At 42.2% G+C, this 21,377-nt stretch overlaps 1 protein-coding gene across 1 annotated transcript in view; it reads right to left on the bottom strand.

Annotated features, from left to right (window-relative positions):
• The window catches only part of klf12b (Kruppel-like factor 12b), a 67,981-nt gene extending 47,227 nt beyond the window's left edge, over window positions 1-20,754 (bottom strand). The window contains 2 exon segments of the mRNA XM_034694571.1: window positions 20,645-20,708; window positions 20,710-20,754. Of these exon segments, the coding sequence (XP_034550462.1) occupies window positions 20,645-20,708; window positions 20,710-20,739 (94 nt within the window). The 5' untranslated portion in view covers window positions 20,740-20,754.
• Between the last annotated feature and the right edge of the window lie 623 nt (window positions 20,755-21,377).

Here is a 21,377-nt window from a genome sequence, read left to right as displayed (position 1 = left end):
CCACCACCACCCCCAGATCTCGCCTCTCAGGTCTAAGTCCCTCAGGTACCCTGGCTGCGCTGTGCTGCTATTGTATTGTTGTCCAGGATGTCCTTCGGCTTCAGGTCTTTGGTAGGCCCAGATAGCGTTGCCATAGTAACGGTTGTGCGGGTGGAGCTGCAGCCTCAGTCCAGCCTCGAGCCATGATGTGTTGAGGAGAAGGAGAGGAGAGTGCAACCGAGAGGGGCAGAAGAATGAGGGTCGTTTTCCTCTGGTTGACCGTCAGTCTGACATTAATGTAGAAACTCTTGTTTACATCATGAGGGACATTTCACTTCCTCTATATGATCTTTAGTGACCTGACCTAGGTTAAACATACATTAATAAGCATGACTTAGATTCAGTGAAGACAGATTAATCAACCTGGTATTTTATGAAGCTTATAATTTGCTTCTTTTTTATGTCTTCTAATTTCTAGTTTTCATGAAAGGGGCTCTTAAGACACCCTCTCAATTGCAACACTTTTGTTAGTGAGGGATATCTGTGAGGTAAAAAGTCAAGAAGGGAAATATTTCACCTCTACCTCCCAAAAAGCTGGTTGCTGGTGGAAAAGTGTAACATTTAGATGCAGTTTTTTGACGGAGTAGAAGGACGACAATGAATAAAATAATACCAAAAATCAATCTCATGAAAGAAGCTTGTTACTATGAATCTACTGATCCATTATTTATAAGATCTTGAATTTCAAAATATTGTAAACTACTTATTTGAGCTACAAAAAAAAATCGTCCTGTTTATATTAGTCTTTTTTCCAAGTTGAGAGAAGAACATTCAGACTTTAGACCGAGTGTTTGTAACATTGAGAACTGATGTAAAATCCAGATGTGTTTCAGTTTGGAGAATCAAATGATGGAGCGGTCAAATGATGGTCGAGCAATAAAAAGGGTGACAACCCACACATCCCTGGTTGTGATACTTGAAGAGGAAAGTCAAAAGATATCGAGAATGGAATCTTTATAGTATGAGAAAAACATCTTGATATTACCTGGCTACAACTCTCAGCCTGACTCTCTTTAGAATAGACTCCTTTTCTTGCAGAATGTTTCCAGAGATATTTTTGAGAATGTGTTGCTGAATTGTCAAAGGATGAAGTATTTTGTTATTTGTGAAATATAGAATAAAGTAAATTCCTCATTTTAGTGTGGCCATCTGGCTGCTTCAAAATAAAATATCTACCAACCATATAGATTATGATTTTCGTCTCACCAAACTACAACTTGTGTGTTTGAATTGTTGTAATATCATGAACAAATTCTTGTAATGGCTTTACTCTAATAATATTAAAGCTATACTCTGAATACCTCTGATTCTTTTCTTCCTTTAATATGGCACTAATACTCTATCCCATGTCAGTACCCCTCAAAAAGACATAAAATTAGCTTGAGCAAGAATAAAAGGATTTTATTTTGGCTAAAATATTAGAAGTATAGCTAAATGACAGGATAACTGTGTTAGCTAGTTATGTTGAATTTGCATTGTTTTTCATTTTTGTGTTTAAGGTAACCAGCTCTTACATTAGCTAGAGGGCTTTCAGTAAATCTTAAAATCATAAGTTGCATCATCACCACTGCACTATTATTATATATTATGTTTAGCCTGTACATATTAGTCATGCCTATTTGTTATTCTTTTGTTTTTATAGTTGATGTTATTGTTGTTATTATTATTATATTTATATTTTTATTTTTATTTTTATGCCTTTTTCTTATGCCTTTGTACAAAGAGAGCACAGTTTACCAAAGACAAATTCCTTGTGTGTGCAAGCATACCTGGCCAATAAAGCTGATTCTGATTCTGATTCTGATTCTGATTCTGATCAGTGTTCCACCCTCCTTTTATTAGATGTGTTGCGCTAATGGAATTGATCCGTTTTTTGATGCTAAAAAGAAACCAGAGGGAATGCCACATCCTTGAAAACAACAATCTGTCCCAGTGTGCTTCCAGTTCAGTTAATCCAGTGGTTCGTGATCACCTTCCTAATGGACTGGCCTGCAGCAGGCTGCTCATTGGAAATCAATAACCAGTGCATACCTCTGCTTGTGACTGTAATGACCACAGAGCTAACAGCAGTGAGATAAACCTGAGTAATGAGCTAACAGAGGTCACGTTGAAAAGCTTTGACAGTCAACAGCTCCAATGAAAGGACCACGGGTGCTAGTTAGCACTGCAGGATCAAAAAAACTCCCTAGATAACAAGGTGAGCGAAGACTGAGTTTGAAATGAAGAGAATGAACCGGTGTGGATCCAGCGTCCTCGATCGCTAAATTTGGTGTGCAGGCTCAGGCGGTGAGCAGTGTGATGTCCATCAGCGGTATGAGGCTCTGTGTGGGAGATGTGGGGGGGTGGGTGAGGGGGGAAACAGGGTAGATTAAGATCACCTTTCCATTTGCTGCACTCAGAAATGAAATGGCCATCCCAGGTGTGTGTGGGGGGAGGTTGAACGGGGAGAGGAGGGCAGTGGAGTGTTGAAGCATCTCATTTCTCCCTCCCATACACCGCCCCCTACCCACCACCACCACCACCACCACTACCACCCCTCCCGAAAGCACCAGAAAAAAATAACTGTAAAGAGAGCAGGTGAAGATTGAGGCCAGACATTGCAAAAACTAATGCTCAGTATATACATATTTCACTGTCTGCTGCTCTCTTAGTCCTCTTTGTGCTTATTGGTGTGCCTCTGTTAATGCATTTTACAGTATGAACTAAAACTCCCACCACATAGCCGCATGGGTGACCCTAGGTCCACTGTCTGTGTGCTGATGGAGGTGATAGCAAATAGCTGGAGAGGAAGGATAAAGCACAGCAAAACAACTCTGAACAAACTAGCTGGATCAATAAGAGGAAAATCTGTGATGCACCATAACATAGACTGTCATCTGAGGATAAAGCCTCTCGATGCAAAGGTGAATTGTACGGGGCTTCCTGTGCAGTGGGCGTTTTTGTAGACAACCAATAAAGGATTGTCAAGCTAAGAAGTAAATGTTTACAGTCCAACTTGAGAGGCAAGAATGGAGTAAAGAAAACATGTCTGCACCTAGATATTACTGAACAAAAATATAAACGCAACACTTTTGTTTTTGCTCCCACTTTTTATGAGCTGAACTCAAAGATCTAAGACTTTCTCAAAAGGCCTATTTCTCTTAAATATTGTTCACAAATGTGTCTAAATCTGTGTTAGTGAGCACTATTCCTTTCCCGAGATAATTCATCCACCTGACCTCACAGGTGTGGCATATCAAGATGCTGATTAGACAGCATTATTATTGCACAGAAGGAGATGTGTTGCACTGCGTGAGAAAATGGTGGTCACACCAGATACTGACTGGTTTTCTGACCCCTCCTTACCCCCCAATACAGTAACACTGCACATTTTAGAGGCCTTTTATTGTAGCCAGCTTAAGACACACCTGTGCAATAATCATGCTGTCTAATCAGCATCTTGATATGCCACACCTGTGAGGTGGATGGATTACCTCGGCAAAGGAGAAGTGCTCCCTAACACAGATTTAGACACATTTGTGAACAATATCATGATTATTTTTTTAAGTTATATTTTTGGCCTTTTAGCCTTTATTTCATAGGACAGCTGAAGAGAGACAGGAAATGTGGGGAGTAGAGAGTGCGGGAAGACATGCAGGAAATGGTCAACCGGCCGGGAATCGAACCGGCGACCCCTGCGACGAGGACTGTAGCCTCTGTATGTGGGGCGCTTAGACCGCTAGGCCACCAGCGCCCCATTGTGAACAATATTTGAGAGAAATGGGCCTTTTGTGTACATAGAAAAGTCTTAGATTTTTGAGTTCAGCTCATGAAAAATGGGAGCAAAAAACAAAAGGGTCGCGTTTATATTTTTGTTCAGTGTATTAAACAGAGATTGATTGAAAGCGAACATATTATTAGATGATAGGAGATGAGTTTTAGGATTTAACTAAGCGGCAACCTCCGGTCTCAAACTATGAAGCCCATGCAGAAGTGTTATAAACTGTAATTCATCGAGAATCCGCTTGAGGCTGGCTGCAGAAACACCAGAAACCACATACACACCAATTCAAAAAAGACGATCTTTGCAGCATTAATAAACATGTTTACAGCCTGGGTCAAAAAACGGCTTGGCTCTACGTACCTAATATCTCTATCAGCACACACTGCACACTGCACACTGTTTTTCTAACGCAACGGTTCAGAAGATATTAAGATTACGAGTTTTTGCCCAAATAAGGACATGACTGACTTGACTCCCGGAAGGGAACACATAGCTGTTGGCTAGGAGGCTCAAACCCCGCCTCTTTACATCACACTCTGCCTGGTTGAGTTCAGCATTTCCAATATGGCTGCTGCCATCGATTGGCTTCAAAACAGCGCTCAGGAACAGATGGGTGACGTCACGGGTACTACATCCATTATTTATACAGTCTATGGATTTAACCTGCCTGAAATGTCTCTCCAGTCTATAGACGGTGTAAAGACATGAACAGCACAAGAGCTTCCTCAGAGTGAAGCCAAAACTTTGGTGACAGGCTGCAGTAGAGTTCATAAACCTCGCCTCCTTATTAGAACAGATGGGACATGGGTCAAACTAGAAAACTAGAAGACATGCGGTGCCGGTTTGGCTCAGTCGGTAGAGAGAGCGCTCCATGTGCAGAGGCCACAGTCCTCGTCGCACTGGTCATAGGATCAATTCCCGGTCCTTGCATGATTCGGTGCATGTCATTCCCCACTCTCTCTCCCCATATTTCCTGTCTTTCTCAAGCTGTGCGATCAACTAAACGACAACAATGTGATGTATCGATTACATTTATGTATCAGCAATCAGCAGACTTGCTCTCAAACTATCGGCGTTGTACCATTGCAAAAGCTGATACTGGTCGGCCATTAATCAGCATGCCAAACTTGGATGTTCTCAGGTTTCAGAAACAGTGAAAACACCTCTAATCAGGGAGCCCTACAACAACCCCAAGAACCTCTTCCATCTTCTTGACCTTGTACACCGGTGACATCATCCACATTTTTCTGTGCTGGTGTCCACATGCACTTCTCTACTCTGCACACAAACACCACACACCCCGGAACACTCTGCAACAGACGGCCCCGCCAAGGCTTCGTTCCCATGTCGAGCGCCCAGAGCAACTGGGTGCATCTGTGTCACAAAGGCTGGACCTGCTGCCACGGGCTGGGAAAAGGGGAGGAGGGAAGGAAGCGAAGGGAGGAGGGGGCAGTGAAATATGGGAGATACATGAGGAAGTGTTAAGGGAAGGTGATAGCAAGAGAAGTGAGTTAGTGAGGGGAGGGTGGGGAGGGTGGGGGGTTGTCGAAGAGCGAAGAGTTGCTGGCAGGAGCAGCGGTTGGGGAAGCAACCGAGGGGAGTTGAAGAGGTTGGGGTGGGGTGGGGAGGAGGGGAGTCAGAGAAGCGAGAGAGGGTAGAGAGGGGATATGGAGCTGAGCCAAGGCCCGGTCGAGCGCAAAGCACACGGTGCAAGAATGCCAACAGACCCCCCCCCCCTCCTGCCCTCCCGCCCAATCCTTCACCAAAGGGAGGAAAGAAAGAAAAAGAGGACGTGAGAGCAAGATAAAGCGAGGAAAACTGGTCAGTGTACTGCGAATCAGAGACAAAAGATTAACAGCAGAAGCCTTAAAGTGCAAGACAGAGCTGTAGGTGACATGACACCAGCATTTCCTGTGTTTGGCTTTATTCTGTGCTGCTGGCCCTTTAGCCTGAGACTCACTTCCCTTTTCTGTGCCCCTGGACACCCTGAAGTGACACATTGGCCTGATAACCAGCCTACAACTGCTCGCTCACCAGCTCACTCCTCCGCTTCCTCTCTTTTCAGTCACTCAGAGCAGCAACTTTTAGAAAAAAAGCTGACTGCATTCACTGCAGACTCATTACACAGGTAATAAAGAAAGGGCTCAAAAGAAAAAGTAACACTATGACTTCTTTAGACTCCAGGAAATAAAGGTGAAATATATGTTTATGTTGTTTGCCAACAGTGCAGACACAATAGAGCCGCAGCTGAATCACAGCTGATTTTCGATCTGCTTCGTGTTAAACTGTCTGCTCATGACCTCATCTTCTTGGCCTCATTCACATCTTGAGAGCCCATTCATTTAGTTTCCCGCAGAGTTAGTGCTCAAAGAGAAACAGCACTCAGGCAAGTATCAGCACTCAGTGTTGTCAAAGGTCTAACAGGCCAGGACATTCAACCCACAGAGGTCAATGCTGCCAAACACTACCAAGACGTGAATACATAAAGTCAAATCCAGATTGACTTTTTGTGACCTTTGTATTGCTGTAGAAAGATATTTTGCCATAAAAAATAATCAATTTTAAAGAGGAAAAACACGATATTTGTAGGAACTGTGGAAAACCAAACAAACCTTAGCTAAAGCAACAGCAACAGCTTGATAAAGCAAAGCTAACTTAGCAACTTCTCTGACCTTTTCATGGCCTTTAACTAAATTAAGATGCTCTGAGGTAAAATTAGCAGTACATACTGTTGTCACTGGGTTTTGACCAATCAGAATCAAGTACTTAACACTAAGTGATTAAAAGCCTGGTAAAGAAAAAACATCTTTTTGTGTACTCCAGCAGTTTAGAGATGCATAAAGTCAAAAAGATGTTTTTGCATTTTTAAAATCACTTTCTACAATTTGTAAAACAAACATTCTGCTGTGAATGTGTCTCCAACCTTTGATGAAATTATTTGAGGCTTGTTTAGATTGCTTGAAAAATGTCTCTCCGGAGGCACATAAGAAAAACAACAGGTTTTCGCAGGTTGAGTGGTGCTCCCTGAGATGACTCATCTGACCTTTATGACTAAAATCAGTGGAATCTCCCCTTTAATGACTTTCTGACCCTGAAAAGCACACAGCAGGTAAACGCTGCAGATGCTGCTTGTTACAGTATGTGTGTGTCTGTTTGAGCCACCGGGGAGGCATGCTCTCTCTCGGACTTCACTCCTGGATGTACTGACTGAGATGGACATAGTCCTTTTTTTTTTCTCTCTAATCATTCCTGGCACTCTGTGAATGGTCTCAGAATTTCCATTTCATAAGCCGTGTTTTCCTTGGCAGGAGCAGCCAGTGAAGTCTTTCGGATGCTTCTGGGACATTTTTGAACGGGGCTCAAGAGAGCAAAAGTGCTGCTACGGACTCCTCTAACCCCCCAACAAGCACAATGGCATCAAACCACTGAATAAATTCACATCCCTTTGATAAAAAAAGAGAAAAAAAATGTTCCCTTTAGGGTTAAAAACCCCTTAGAGATGCACTCAACTGATGCACTTTACCTCAAAACACCCTGGTCTTTTCTGCTGGGAATAAATCAGTTCCACAGAGAGAAACACAGCTTTCTTCATGAACACAGCTATTATTAGACAGAACACACTTCTTATGTGTTGGATGTTTCTCATCTCTGGGACATACAGCTGAACACGGGGAGCTTATCAGGTCACATCAATTTAAACTGAATGTCATCCCCTATCTGTCTGTCTGTCTGATACGTTCCGGGCTTCAGTCATTCTTCATTTGATGTGGCGTTCATGAACGTCTGGGCTCCCTGCTGCACTCGCACATGTACAGCCAACAATCCAAAACCCATCTGATGGCTCTGTTTCTTGACGTCACAAAAAGTGGGAGGCACGATAAACACATAATAAAGTTTAATTCCACTTGAAGAGCCTGTCACCAGCAGCAAAATCCTCCACCATTCATCACTTCATGGAAATGCTTCTCAGAGCAGGCCGTATGGGAGGATCTTATCGACAAAACGCTCTGCGAAAAATGCCACGAACAGGAAGACATACGCATTTATAAAAGCAAAGGCAGAGGGGAGAAAACCTCAAAGACGGACGCTAAAGAAAGCTGAGTTGAGATAGCAAAGGGTAGGTATTGATCTTTATGTCAGAATAGAAATCAAGCTCCATTGTGGTGTAACCGGCTTTCAGAAAACCTAAAAAAAACCAACATTTGAGCCAGTGTGGAAATCTGACACATTGTCCTAATCTTTATAGATTACAGACCTTTAAATTGAAAAAAGGAAGTGGAAACAGACTTGGCAACAATGCAGAAAACCAACTTTTTTTTCTTGCTCTGTGACCCTTTTATGCAAGTTCCTGTTCATATCTCTTTAAAATAACTGGATCTAAATTTACAGTAAATTCTCTCCACAACAGGAACAACCACTGAAGAGTCCGTAAACTCGCACTAGAGAGGAAACCAGCTCAGTTTATAGGGAGTAAATACCCTTTTAAATACACACACACACACACACACACACGCACACAAAAAACAACACATTTGAACACTACAGCAAGGCCCACGGAAGTTCCCATATTCTGCTGGATTGCCCTTGGGTCTTTGCTATTTCTGCCAGGGGGATCCTGTGTCAGTAATCCTGTCGGGATGAGGTCGCCGGATGCAGCTCAAGTCCACTGCCTTTACAAGCACACACACAAAAACACACACTAATTATGACAGATATTATTGGGGTGACACAAATGTGGCCATGCTGTTTTTTTTGTTTGTTTTTTTTATTACATTTTTTTTTAATGGATGTGAAATGTGGATCTGATTTAAATGCATTAGTAAATGAGGATGATCTGTATAAATACTGAGCTAAGTTGACACTACATTAAGCATTACTGTAGTGTCAGTTCTGAATGTTTATACAAGCAAACAAATGCAAAAGTATCTAAAAAGCAGGTGCTCAAACTATGGGTGTAATCTATCAACAATAATTAATATCTCTGTTTTATAGTGCGTTAAAAAAAGTCAGTCAAAAAATGTAATCCAGCTTAGTTAGCTCAACTTGTGTCAGTTATAATAACTTAACCAGATCTCTTCCTTATGTCTCTTAAAGAATGCACAATATTGGTATTAAAGCTCAACACTTTGCATGACTTTATATGCTCATCTAGAGTATATTTTTTATTTAAAAACATCACAAAGGGGAATTTATTTAGTATTTAACTTCTTTGACACTCTTTTTGTCTTTGCAAAAGCTCCCCACCTCTGACAATGCCACCCCCGTCTTTCTTAAGGTCTTGTGAAACTGTGGGAAAAAAGAAGAAGCCACTTATTCTGAGAGGAAACACTCAAAGCGAGAAAGAAGAGTTGGTGGCTGTCTGGTTTGTCTGCGTCTCCGTCTGTGTGTCAGACGCACTGCTTATAAAAGCTGACTTCCTGAGCCCCTGCTGTGTTCTACAATCTGGCTACCACACACACAAACCTTGTGACCTCTGCCTGCACCCACAATGAACCATATTTATCTTAGATTAAAACACACACACAACTCAACTCTGTGTCTGAATATTGCAGCCCTGCTCCATGAAAGAAGAATAAAGATGCCCATTCAACACTAACAACCACCCACACACACCTACAGTATGCACGCACACACTCACCAAAAACACACAAACACACATGCACACACTTCCACAGAGAGGTAAACAGAAGAGTCTGACATCCTCTTGCATCATGTGCCTCAAATGCAGCAGAGAAACAGCTAAACAAGCTGTGACCGTGACAGCGCTAAAGTGAGGTGGCATTACTCAAGTGAGCGTCGGCTTACAAGTCAAAGCAATTTGCGACACCGTTTGAGACAGTTTATGTCCAATTGAAGATCATTTTGATGTAATCGTGAGAAAGAATAAGTTAAATATTCAGTGCGAGGGCTGCGCTAAAGGAACCACAAACAGACGCCTGAAAACAGTGCCTGAAGCTCCAAACAGACTATGAGGTTTTCTCGCTACAACATAATCGTCTGACCTCTCAAGAATACCCTTCACATACACACACACACACACACACACACACATGCACACAAGCACACACACACCTTAGTAAATGCAGTAGGGTCAGTGGCTGTGAATCTAAAATAGCCCCTGACACGAAAACCTCACTTGTACCAAAGGAGGGGGAGGAGGAGGAGGAGCCAAGCAGACCAGGACTTAACGTGACAGTGGTGTAATTGGCACGACCCTTAAGGAATATTTTTGCATGTTTGTGGTTGGCCCGCATGGTATGAGAAAAATCTGCTATATGCGATAAAATTTGTTTGGTTTATTTTGGTATGGAACGTGGGAAATTAACATATTTTAGCATACTGCCATTGTTGCAGACAAGCAGTAACTTATGGCTGCACACCAATTTATCCCTTAAGGGTAATAGAGATATTTTTGACCTTTGCCCTTTTGACCGTTGGCTGAAAGTTATTGATCAGATATGTATTTTTGCAGTTCTGCAAAGAAAAATTCTGAAGCGACTAATTTCCTAATCGTTGAAAACATGAATCCAAATTTTGTCTAAACGACTTAAGCTGTCAAATTTGATCACAATTTACTAAACATGGCCTCAAGTGATCCCAGAGTTTGCAGTTATGCAATGTCAAATTGATTTGCAGAGTGTGACTAACACTAGCAGAGCTAGCACCACCAGCCTCCGGCCCTCCTTGCAGGTTATGGCCACATGCTTATGCTGGTTACACATTGCTGCAATGAGTGGTTATAAACTGTACGCTTTTTCTTTGCTTGTCACTCCTTCCTAAGGCATTATGCTAGCTAACTGTGACCGCTCACTGACACTATATAATCTGAGGTTAGCATTGATGCTATTGCATTAGCCAAATGGTGTCAATAAATGGTGCCATGTATTGAGCAAGCGGCAACCTCCGGTCTCAAACTATGAAGCCCATGCGGAAGTGTTATAAACTGTAATTCATCGAGAATCCGCTTGAGGCTGGCTGCAGAAACACCGGAAACCACATAGACACCAATTCAAAAAAGACAATCTTTGCAGCATTAATAAACATGTTTACAGCCTGGTTCAAAAAACGGCTTGGCTCTATGTAGCTAATCTCTCTATCGGCACACACTGTACGGGGGATGATATTTTTTCTAACGTGACGGTTCAGAAGATATTAAGGTTACAAGTTTTTGCCCAAATAAGCACATGACTGACTTGAGTCCCAGACGGTAACACATAGATGTTGGCTAAGAGGCTCAAACTCCGCCTCTTTGCGTCACACTATGCCTGGTTGAGTTTCCAATATGGCAGCTGCCGTCAATGGCTTCAAAACAGCGCTCAGGAACAGATGGGTGACGTCATGAATACTACGTCAATATTTATACAGTCTATGGTATTGAGGGAGCTGACAGAGGGGTCAGTGTTCACATATTATTGCAAATGTTTGCTTAGCCTAGAGACAACTAAAATAGGATTGTGCACCGAAAATTTCAATTACTTTTGTCTTTTTGTTGTTAGGCATGTTTTATACTATTTAGTCAGTCCTGAATCCAAAAATGTCCCTTTAAGCAGAAGTGCTGTTTTCCTCACCATCAGGATTTTGTCAAACAAGTCATTTTGCTTTTTCTCTCCTTCCTGAAGTATCATTGTATCTTACCTAGTAGCCAAAACCAAATTTACACCAATCACGCGAGGCAAGCTAATGGTTAACTGGAGCTTCCTGGGGTTATCCAAATTGTGTGGATGCATGGTCGATGTATGAAGGGCACATATTTTTCATCATTAATCTTCAGGCAGCATGTCAGGTTGTGTTTATTGCGTGTTCATATCCCAATATGATGAAATGCATCATAAAGCACTTTGAATTGCTTCTTCAGTAAACATTTATTTTCTTTTAATATAGTTTTTATTAAGTCCTTGTCTCTGGTGAGCTCTGCACACTGTTGGGTTGGACTGTACTGTATGTGTGCCTGAGAGAGAGGGAGGGCAACAGAGAGAAAGAGGTTAGCTCCAGTGAATCAATAAGAAATGCACTCAGTGACTCTGTTCCCCTCCCTTATTTACTCTGGGTGCACAGGTCTGAGGTTGAGGTGACCACGCTGCTAAATAATCATCTCAAACTGACACAGGTGCATCGTAGGCACCATCCTGCACAGAATACTGAGTAAATCAAATACTTGAAAACCTATGATTTTTATCTTATGCGTGATTTCATAGCTTCAAATCCAGATATTGTAGACAGTTTGTTACATGTTAGTAAAACCACATGAGAAGATATTGTGAAGGTATATAGAGTCGTTTCTCCTCACACAGAGGTTATAGCTACTTCCTGTGTTCTTGAGAAGAGGGTCAGAACGAAGCCCTGCTCTCATTTCTTGCCCTTACAGAGAGGTAGGATGCATTACATTAGCATCCTCACAATAACCTGCATCCTTCCAACCCACCACCATCACTACCACCCACATACTCTCTCTCTTTTCCTCCCCTCCCCATGGGATGACAGTACACTCCTGCCCTAATGGGGGATTCTTTGCTACTGCCTCTTATCCCCCTAGGCTCTTATATGTGTGTGCTTGTGTTACAACATGTATGTCTGAATGTGTGTGTGAGTGCTCCCCCTTCCCCCAGCATATGCAGTGTGTACATACTACTCACAATAGCTTGTATCACTGAATGCATCACAAGACATGTGCACTCATATGCACTCTGAAAGATCGACCTAGATGTTTTACAATAACTGTACAATGCAAGAGGCACCGATACACTGACTCATACTGTATCTACTGTAAACAAGTCACACAGAAATAATAGCAGCCCAAACACTTAAAACACACTTGTTTCTTATTCCCTCGTCTCCCCGTGCACTTTTTTTCTCACTCACTATGTCTTGTGGCACACACAGCTCTGCATACACACATATAAAGGCAAAAACACACACATGCATTTCACTTAAGAGTCCTGCAGAGTCCTCTTGATGCAGCCTACCCTATCTAACCTTCCTTTTTGCTGACACGACCAATTCCAGCCCAACTCTCTGCACATGGAAACAGACTATAACGGACCAAGCTAAACATTCCAACACACTGACACTTGTTACATCAAATGTGCGCTTGTGCAGTTATTTTCGCTCACGAGTTTTTCCCCTCAGTTTGACCCATTCCAGCTCTCCAACGCCACTCAATAAAAGCCAGCAGCTGTGTTTACCTCTATTACTCATCTACTCACGCCTTCACTTCGATTGTTTTTCCTCTCTTTTTCAACTGCTGCCGCCATGCCGTTCTGATACCTGGTTGAAGCAGCTAATTGAGAGGAGTTATGGTCCATAGCTTGAACCCACAATCTGTTTGCTCAAGTCCAAAAAAGCCTTTGGAATGCCACAAGCAGCCCAAATGGATTCCACATGTTTGAATAATTTCCTCTCCTAATAGTTGACCTAAAGCACAACTGGAAATGAGGTTCAGAGTAATCTGTGCAGCATCCTTACACAAGTCAGCTGGGACCATCTGCATATTCATACACCAGGTATAGAAGTTCAAATGCAGCTATAATGTTGTAGAACTCTAGGTTTGCAAATCCAACATTTTTTTGATTATTTGTCTGCACTCTGATTAATCAGCTTCAGAAAAGCTAAAGAATATATAAAAGATGATGAAGTAGGACCATAAATCAGGGCAAAACAATACATTTGATGGCCACCAAAAACTAATTTACAACAGCTAACGTTATCATTTAGCCAATCTCTTATCAGACTTCACTAGTAGCTGGCTAACATATGCCTATTGTACCATTTATCACTATTAAATGGTAATGCTAGCTGATAATTTGTCAATGTCTAATGTAAGATGGTGTTTGCAATCAACTGTAGACCTTCTAACATCACAGATAGCAGGCCAACATTACTGTCATTTGCAACGTAGCATCACTGTTAGTCGGCTAACATTACCAGTAGTAAGAAAATCATGCCTTTAATGTTTGAATGCTAATGATGGCTGTTGTCTAATGTTATTCAATTAGCTTTAAGTTATGTTTTGTTAACTTTAGGTGGGTACACACTACAGGATAATCGGGCTGATTTTTGTCCCGATCTCCCCCTTACGATCAAAGCCAGCACAAGCCCGATTGTTTGATGTTTGCAAACGACATCGGGTCGGATTTTCCTGTGGTGTGGGGTGTGTTATGAGGGATTTTGTCCGATTGGAGCCGCTCGTAAATAATGAACATGTTTAATATTTGCGACTAGAAATCCTGTAGTGTGTGGGATGCTCCGAGAGGAGCCGAGCACGCACAGTGTGTAATGTCACGGGTACTGGAGCAAAAGCCAATCAAGACACGGGCTGACTCGGCTGACTGATGGAAGAGGAAGTAAAACCAAACAAAAACATGGCGCCGGCGAAAACTCTCTACTGTAATGAATACAACTCGCGCTGTAATGCATACAGCCCACATTCCCGCCGTCTCCATGACTTTTTCCATAATCGTTTTTCTTTTTTGTGTGTTTTTTCTGAAAGTAAGAGGACGAAAACAATCATTATTGCTTCTTCCTGTTCGTCCACCATGTTTGTTTACACCGAAGTCACGTTTTACTACGCGAGATTTGGAATATTGAGCGTGAAGAACCTGATACTCTGCTGAAGAATCGGTTAGTTTCTACGAGATCAGAAGAGAGACATCTTGTGCGATCTGTCTTTTGTTATCATCAAGTGTCATCATTGTTCTCGTATGTACGTCGCTTTGGATAAAAGCGTCTGCTAAATGACATTGTAACATTGTAACATTGTAACATTGTAAGTGTGTGATCTCTAAACGTATGAAGGTTTGAAGAATCCTGTGACGTGTGCCTGGCTTTTGAAACTTAAATACTGAACAATAATTGACAACTTATTACCACAGCTAAGTTGGAATTCAACCAATGTCTAATCTTTGTTAGCAGGCTAACTTCACCATAGGCTTTTAATTTATGCCTTTCCATTTGTAATGGTAACACTACCAAATGGTAAGGTTCGCAAGAGTGATTGAAAGCTAAAATGTTGGCTGTTGTCTAATGTTAGCTGATACACAATCAAATGTTATTTTCTTATTAGCCAAGATATTGATGGCTACCAAGAACTTAGTAATAACAGCAGCTGCTGGTTTCAGTTCTCACATGATGATGTTAGCGGTTATCAAAGATTAGTTTATGAGCTACCAAACACGTTTTCTTAATTCAAAATACAGACCGATGTCCCTCCGTATGTTACAGGAATAAGGGAGTTACATAGTAGAAATATATTAGACTGCCTGTGCCAATTTGCAAACCCCAAATTCAGCAGTATGTAACTAATGAAGCATTTAAGATTCCCACTCTGAGCATAAAGTTAGGGGGAAATGCCCTCTGTATGAATAAAATGAATTGATGTTACAGATGCAGCTTCCCAAAGTTTCTATAAAGAGAGGCTCTTTCTGTAAAACTGCCTCAAAATGGTCCAAAACACATAGAAAATGCTGACTTTGAATGCTCTTCCATCCTCTTTTTCTTGGCTTCCTTCCTTTTCTTCTTTTCTCCTGTTCAGCGACCATATTTGGCTAAAGTTAAATACACACTAGGTTGATAGGGGAAACATCACCACAGATAGACAGGCCCTTCCACTGACATACCTTTCCATCCTTGCCATGGAAACATGTCGAGCGACCTTAAATCAGAGTCTGGGGGCAAGCGCTACCAAATGAGTCACTTCCAGTAAGTACTGAGTGTGCTGCTATAAAGATGGTGTCATTATGAGAAAAGACCTGGATCAATGCTTTGGTAAGGAACTAGAACTCTGACTCCTTAAGGTCTGTGTTTTGTTTGAGGAAAGGTTTCTCTTTATCAGATTTAACATTTTATTACAGTCTGTTTCCAACTGTTGCAAAAATTTAAGAAACACACATTGATGTTTTACAGTTCCGTAATCTCCCATGTTGCATTGTCATTCTTTTAGTTTGAGTTCACTATTTAGACTATCAACCTCAGCGTCATTTGCAGTTGCACAATACTTTCCGTGCTCTTTCTCTCCACCCTCTTTCTCTTTCTCTCTCTCTCTCTCTCTCTCTCTCTCTCTCTCTCTCTCTCTCTCTCTCTCTCGCTCTCTCTCTCTGTCTCTCTCTCTTTCTCTCTCTCTCAGTCGCTGAACACACTTGCTCTAGCACTCCATGTACACCCTTAACTCAATTTTTGGTAAACAAACGTGGGCTGGACATGGGGGTCAAAGGCTGAATCCACAAGAGAAATCGCAAAGGGAGAGAACATTTTGTCAACTTCGGACATGACGAAATACAACCATGGGGAATGTAGCTCACAGCCATACAAGAGATCATGTTAATATCAGCATATCAGCAACAGGATGTACTGACATGATTAATATGAATTGTTAGTCAACAGTCCTGACGAGTGTATTATCATGATATTTACAGGATATACTATTTCTGCCAAAAAAAAAATCTTGCAATACACGGTCCAGTCATTGTGACTAATGTCTTAGTCAAGATCCAACACCAACTACACATACAATGCTTTATTTGCCTTGACCAGTGCTTGGACTGTTGAAAACCTGGACACTGGTGTGACAGCCTTACACTCAATACGCCCACCATTAACCTCATAACCTGCCTCCTTGCACCTTCAGTGAGGTACAGAATACAATATTCTATCCGCTCTTTATAAAGGTAGTAGTCTTGGCAACACGTACTTGTTGCAGTACCTTCAGAGTAGTTCTAGATTGTGGTCTTTCTATTAATATATGAAGACACCCAGCATTTGACCCCAGGTGAGCATATACTGTGCAACAGTCGCATGAAAAACGTATTTTAACAAGAAACCACTCACTGGTATACAGCCATATTCTCAAGGCCAGATACAGGGGGATAGAAGATGAGAATCCAGCTCAGTTGTATTCAAATGTTATTTCTTTAAGACAGTGGATGGATTTGCCATTTTCTAATTGTATGTTCATGAAAATTACAGCACTGTGTATGGACTCAAAGTGTGTCATAATGCAAAATGAACAGTAGTGTACAGTCAATGACCAAACTATCAAATGAAAGAAAAAAACAGCAACCATGTAAGTATTGACACGGATAAAATACCGGAGTAGTCTCTAAAAAATGTTTTACATTTGCCAATTTGCTCACTTGAAAGTCCTCAGCGTTGGACTTCCTATAAACCCAGAAGGAAGTGGTAAATGACTGAGGGATTTTGGGCACAACCAAAGTCTTATTTCACTCTGAGGCTCAATGCAGCTACATACACGTCTTGCTACTGAGAGCAAAAACAAACAAACACAAAAATAGTGTCCAATTGTTTTTGCTGTCTTATACTCCCAAAGCTTTCTTTCCTGTTTATTTAGTCGGCTTTTATTTGCAGTATTATCCATCAATATACAAAGTCTATCTATTTGGATGTAGTGGAACCAATGCACATGCATGACCTCTATGTGCTTGTTTATTGTATGCCCCTTTTTGTATATGTGTCTTTATAACTTTCTTTTAAGGTCTTTGCCTGATGGCAGTTTCCTGTGGTTGAAAATCTGGGTTTGATACAACACAACCTCTAAAAACAGAAACCACACAGTATCCCACAATGCACCTTGAGCATACCAAACCTCTATAATCTGCCTCTCTGGCCTTGGCTGACAGCTGGGGGACCCAAATGAATCCAGCCTCATAGTGCACTGCAGTCTATCTGCAATCAATGGCGATACACTCCATAACACCCACCTGGATCAATGGTACAGCAGTCTGTCAATATGGCAGTACTTAACCCAGCTGATTAGGGGTAATACAGGGAATTTCACATCTCCCTGAATAAGACAGTGAGCATTCGTATTGTAAAATCGCACACCCACTTCTTCCTGAAAGATTCCATCTGTCAACATGCGACCAATTTGTGTGTTGTGATCTGTGGCAGGCAGATGATGCCTTTAGTGGGGGGAATCCTGCCACGCAATTTAATGTGCCGGGCAGAGTGCTGTTGATGGACAGATAGAGTCTATCCGTTGATGATTGGGTTTTTAATTGAGTCTCCCCACCTTCACTGATCTTTATCGTTAGCCCCTGAACCATGTCTAGGGAAGAGGGTTGTTGAGCCATTGGAGGGATCACATTGACAGTAGCAGATTGAAGCATTTGTAGAGCAAAACAACCAATGATGCACCACATCATATAATGCTTGAATACATTATTTTCCCCTTTTACAGGAATCTGGATTTTGCTAACTCGTCGGGGCGCAAACACGTCAACAACAAGCAATCATCTACATCAATAAAAGAAGAATCAAATATTAGATATACTGTATATGTTATTGTCTTTAGCTGAAGCACCTGGTGTGTTGTGCTCTTTAAACATCATTTTGTCTGCCTCGTACCATAGTTAAATCATTAGCAGAAAATTCTTAGACAACGGCCTTGTTGTGGCTACTTATTTCTAAACATAAAAGCAGTCTTTATATATAAAATTTGACATTTTGATAAAATTTGATCTGTTTGCTAGACATCACAGCTATTGTCATCATCAGTATGCTTCAATATGCAATGGGGAAGTTACATACCACTTAGTATGACCATAGACCGTATAAAACATGAATTCAATGTCAGTGACGTCAGCCATTGGAGCAGATTTTCCAACCCAAACAATGGCGGTCACCATATTAGAAATGCTGACTTAACCTAACTTTTGGTCGTCCCAGCAGGAGGCAAAAAGGTAGAGTTGAGGGGGACCTTAAGCCTCCTGGCAAAGAGCTACAATGTGCCTGTCTGTCAGTCAAGTCAGAAATACCCCTAATTATGCAAACTTCTAGCTATTATACCTTTTAATTAAAAAAAAATCACCCCCACACAATGTATACAAACAGAGATTTTTTAAAATCTGCTGTCAAAGTGAGCATTTAAACATGTTAGTTAATGAGGTTTTTTGGCTTTAGGAGCCAGCCTTAGATGGATGCTTGAGAAATTGCAGTTAATCACAATACGGAATCGGCTTCCTTTGGAACTCCCTAGGTTGTTGTTTAGATGATGACTGAACTGACGACTAAGTGTTTGGTCACCGGTAAGTGGAGCTTTCGCAGGAGACAGAAAAAGACGTATCGGTGTTGCAAAAAATGCACTCAAGAAAATATATATTATTTAAGTCTCTCCAAATATTAAAGGTTCACTTACTTTCTCAGCACACCAAAAGATATTTGCAAGGTGTAGATTTCAGTGCTCCATTACAGTTCTTCTTCTCGGTTCATAAAAAGTGTAGCCACAGAGTTCTTTCTCAATGTGAGGCGATATCAGGCTGCTAATTCATGCAGAAGGAGCCTTTGTAAATGGATTTAAGTGAGAGTTTAAACGGGTACTAATCTCACCCACTGAACATCCGAGAGCTGCAGGGGGTCTCATCCACACACACATGACCCACCCAGCCCCCTTATTCTTACTTCTTTATGGTTTCTTTTTTTTTTGAGAGAGGTGGGGGCGATGAGACCCTCACTTAAAAACACACATACACAAACACACACCCTACAGCCGTCACACAGTTACAGGCGAGGCAGGGCCCCTCAACAACGCGGGGGTAAAGTCACAGAGGTCAGTGCTCAGTTTCCACATCAAACCCAGGAGCAGAGGCCAGAGTCTCATCCCCCCCTCCTCCCATTCTCCACCCTCCCTATCCTCCTCTTCGCCAACACTCCCCCCCCTCCTCCTCCTCCCCCTCTTTGCTGGATGTACAAATGCCTTTGCTGTCAGCTCTGCCCGGGTCCCCTGTAATTGAAAATAACAGCCAAGGGCCAGCCCCCGGCCACTCTCCCCAACCTGGTGGCTCTCTGCCTCTCTGACAGCCACCCATCAATACCAATGACTATTACCCTGCAAGTGAGAGCGCTGCCGATGACATCCAAGACACCACCCCTGCAACACTCCCACACACACACACACACACACACACACACACAAACACACACACACCTCCCCCCTAGTGTCCTTCCTCCGCTACCCGAGCCTCCTAATGTTTAACCCGTTGCTAACAGCCTCTCTGAGCTGCTACAGTAGGCAAACAAGCTCGTCTCACACACACACAATTCTTCACACAAATGCACACCCACACACACACACACACTCAACTCTCTTAAGGCATGCACGAAACTCTGACAAGCTGCAAACTTTTTCAAGCAGGAGAGAGTTTGCAGCAGTCTTACTTCACACTCTTTTATTCCCCCACTTTCACATTTACCCTTCTACAAAATCTGAAAAAGTTCTGTGTTTGGAAGTTTCCTCTGAGGTAAATAAGAGACACATGAGAGATTTCACAGCTGTGAAGTGAAGATGCTGCAGCTCATTTACAGTATAATCACTTTTTTGACAGCTTATGAATCCACATTGGGGGGAAAGTAGTCTTATGGCCAGCCAGCACCATGCAGGGCCTCTTGTATCCCACTAACACACACGCTGACAAGACACCAAACACAATGCCATAGGTGATCAGAGCTGTCATCTGCCCTGACAGAGAAATGACAGCTGAACGAGACGCACTGAAAGCAAGCACAAAGCCTCAGCAACGTGACAAATGAAGCACACAGCAGCGAGCCAGCACAAGAACAGGACAGACACACACACTAACAAAAAAAATAAAAGCACAGACCTTGTCAGAAGCTGCAGAGCCGTGGAGACCAGGAGACTGTTTTCCTCTCTGTCTCCTCTCCTCCTCTCCCTCTCCTCTCACTCTGCCTGTATGTATGTGTGTGTGTTTGTGTATGTGTGTGTGTGAGTGTATGTGAGCGCTCCCTCCCCTTCTGCCTCTCAGCTGCTCGGCTCAGGCAGTTCTCAGGAAATGAATGGGAGCGCACAGAGAACTGTTGTACTTGCAAATGACTTACCCCGAGTCACATGATCCGCTAAATGTAGGGTGGGCCGGTGGGTGGAGGCTTCATAAGCAAAAGGGAAGACAATATACTCTAAGCTTTAACAGCATGCATCGAATTACACGGGGCCCCTCCGGGGAGGTTTCCGACGCGTCCGCTCACAGTTAGCCCGCTTTCCCTCTCTCCCCCTCCCGCAGAGCAGCGAGGAGAGGAGCCCCGGGCTGGGGGTGAGCACCGGAGCACCTCCCCGTTTAAAGGGGACGGAGAGGAAGGTGTGCATTGCGGAGAGGAGACAGTTTATTGTTTAAACTATTTTTAATTATCAACGTGCTTGTTTAATTAGGTGATAAATATTATATTTTGGTATAATTAATGTAACAGGGTCTAATATATCCCTATATATTTCACAGCTCTTTTTATAATAAGTATACAAAATATACCTGGTGGTTGTAGCACCTGAAAACTCCATTATATTTTGGTAATGTGATTTTCAGCCCCTCCATCTGGTGAATTTCTTCTTCTTCAGCAGTTGTTTTTTTTAATATTTGTTTTGTCACCTCATCTTTTGGGCCTATATTGTACCTGGAGAGAAGCGTATCTATTGTTTGGCTTAAGTTATTAACTCAATCCATTTACACCCTTAGACCAGGGGTTCCCAAACTTTTCACCCCGCGACCCCCAAAATATAGGTGCCAAAGACTCACGACCCCCACTCTCCCTCAAAGTGATTTAATGTGGCTTCATTAAG

Source organism: Notolabrus celidotus, chromosome 10, assembly GCF_009762535.1.
Source record: "Notolabrus celidotus isolate fNotCel1 chromosome 10, fNotCel1.pri, whole genome shotgun sequence".
Taxonomy (NCBI): Eukaryota; Metazoa; Chordata; class Actinopteri; order Labriformes; family Labridae; genus Notolabrus; species Notolabrus celidotus.
The sequence above is the reverse complement of the archived record's forward strand: the minus strand, read 5'-3'. Positions and strand labels throughout refer to the sequence as shown.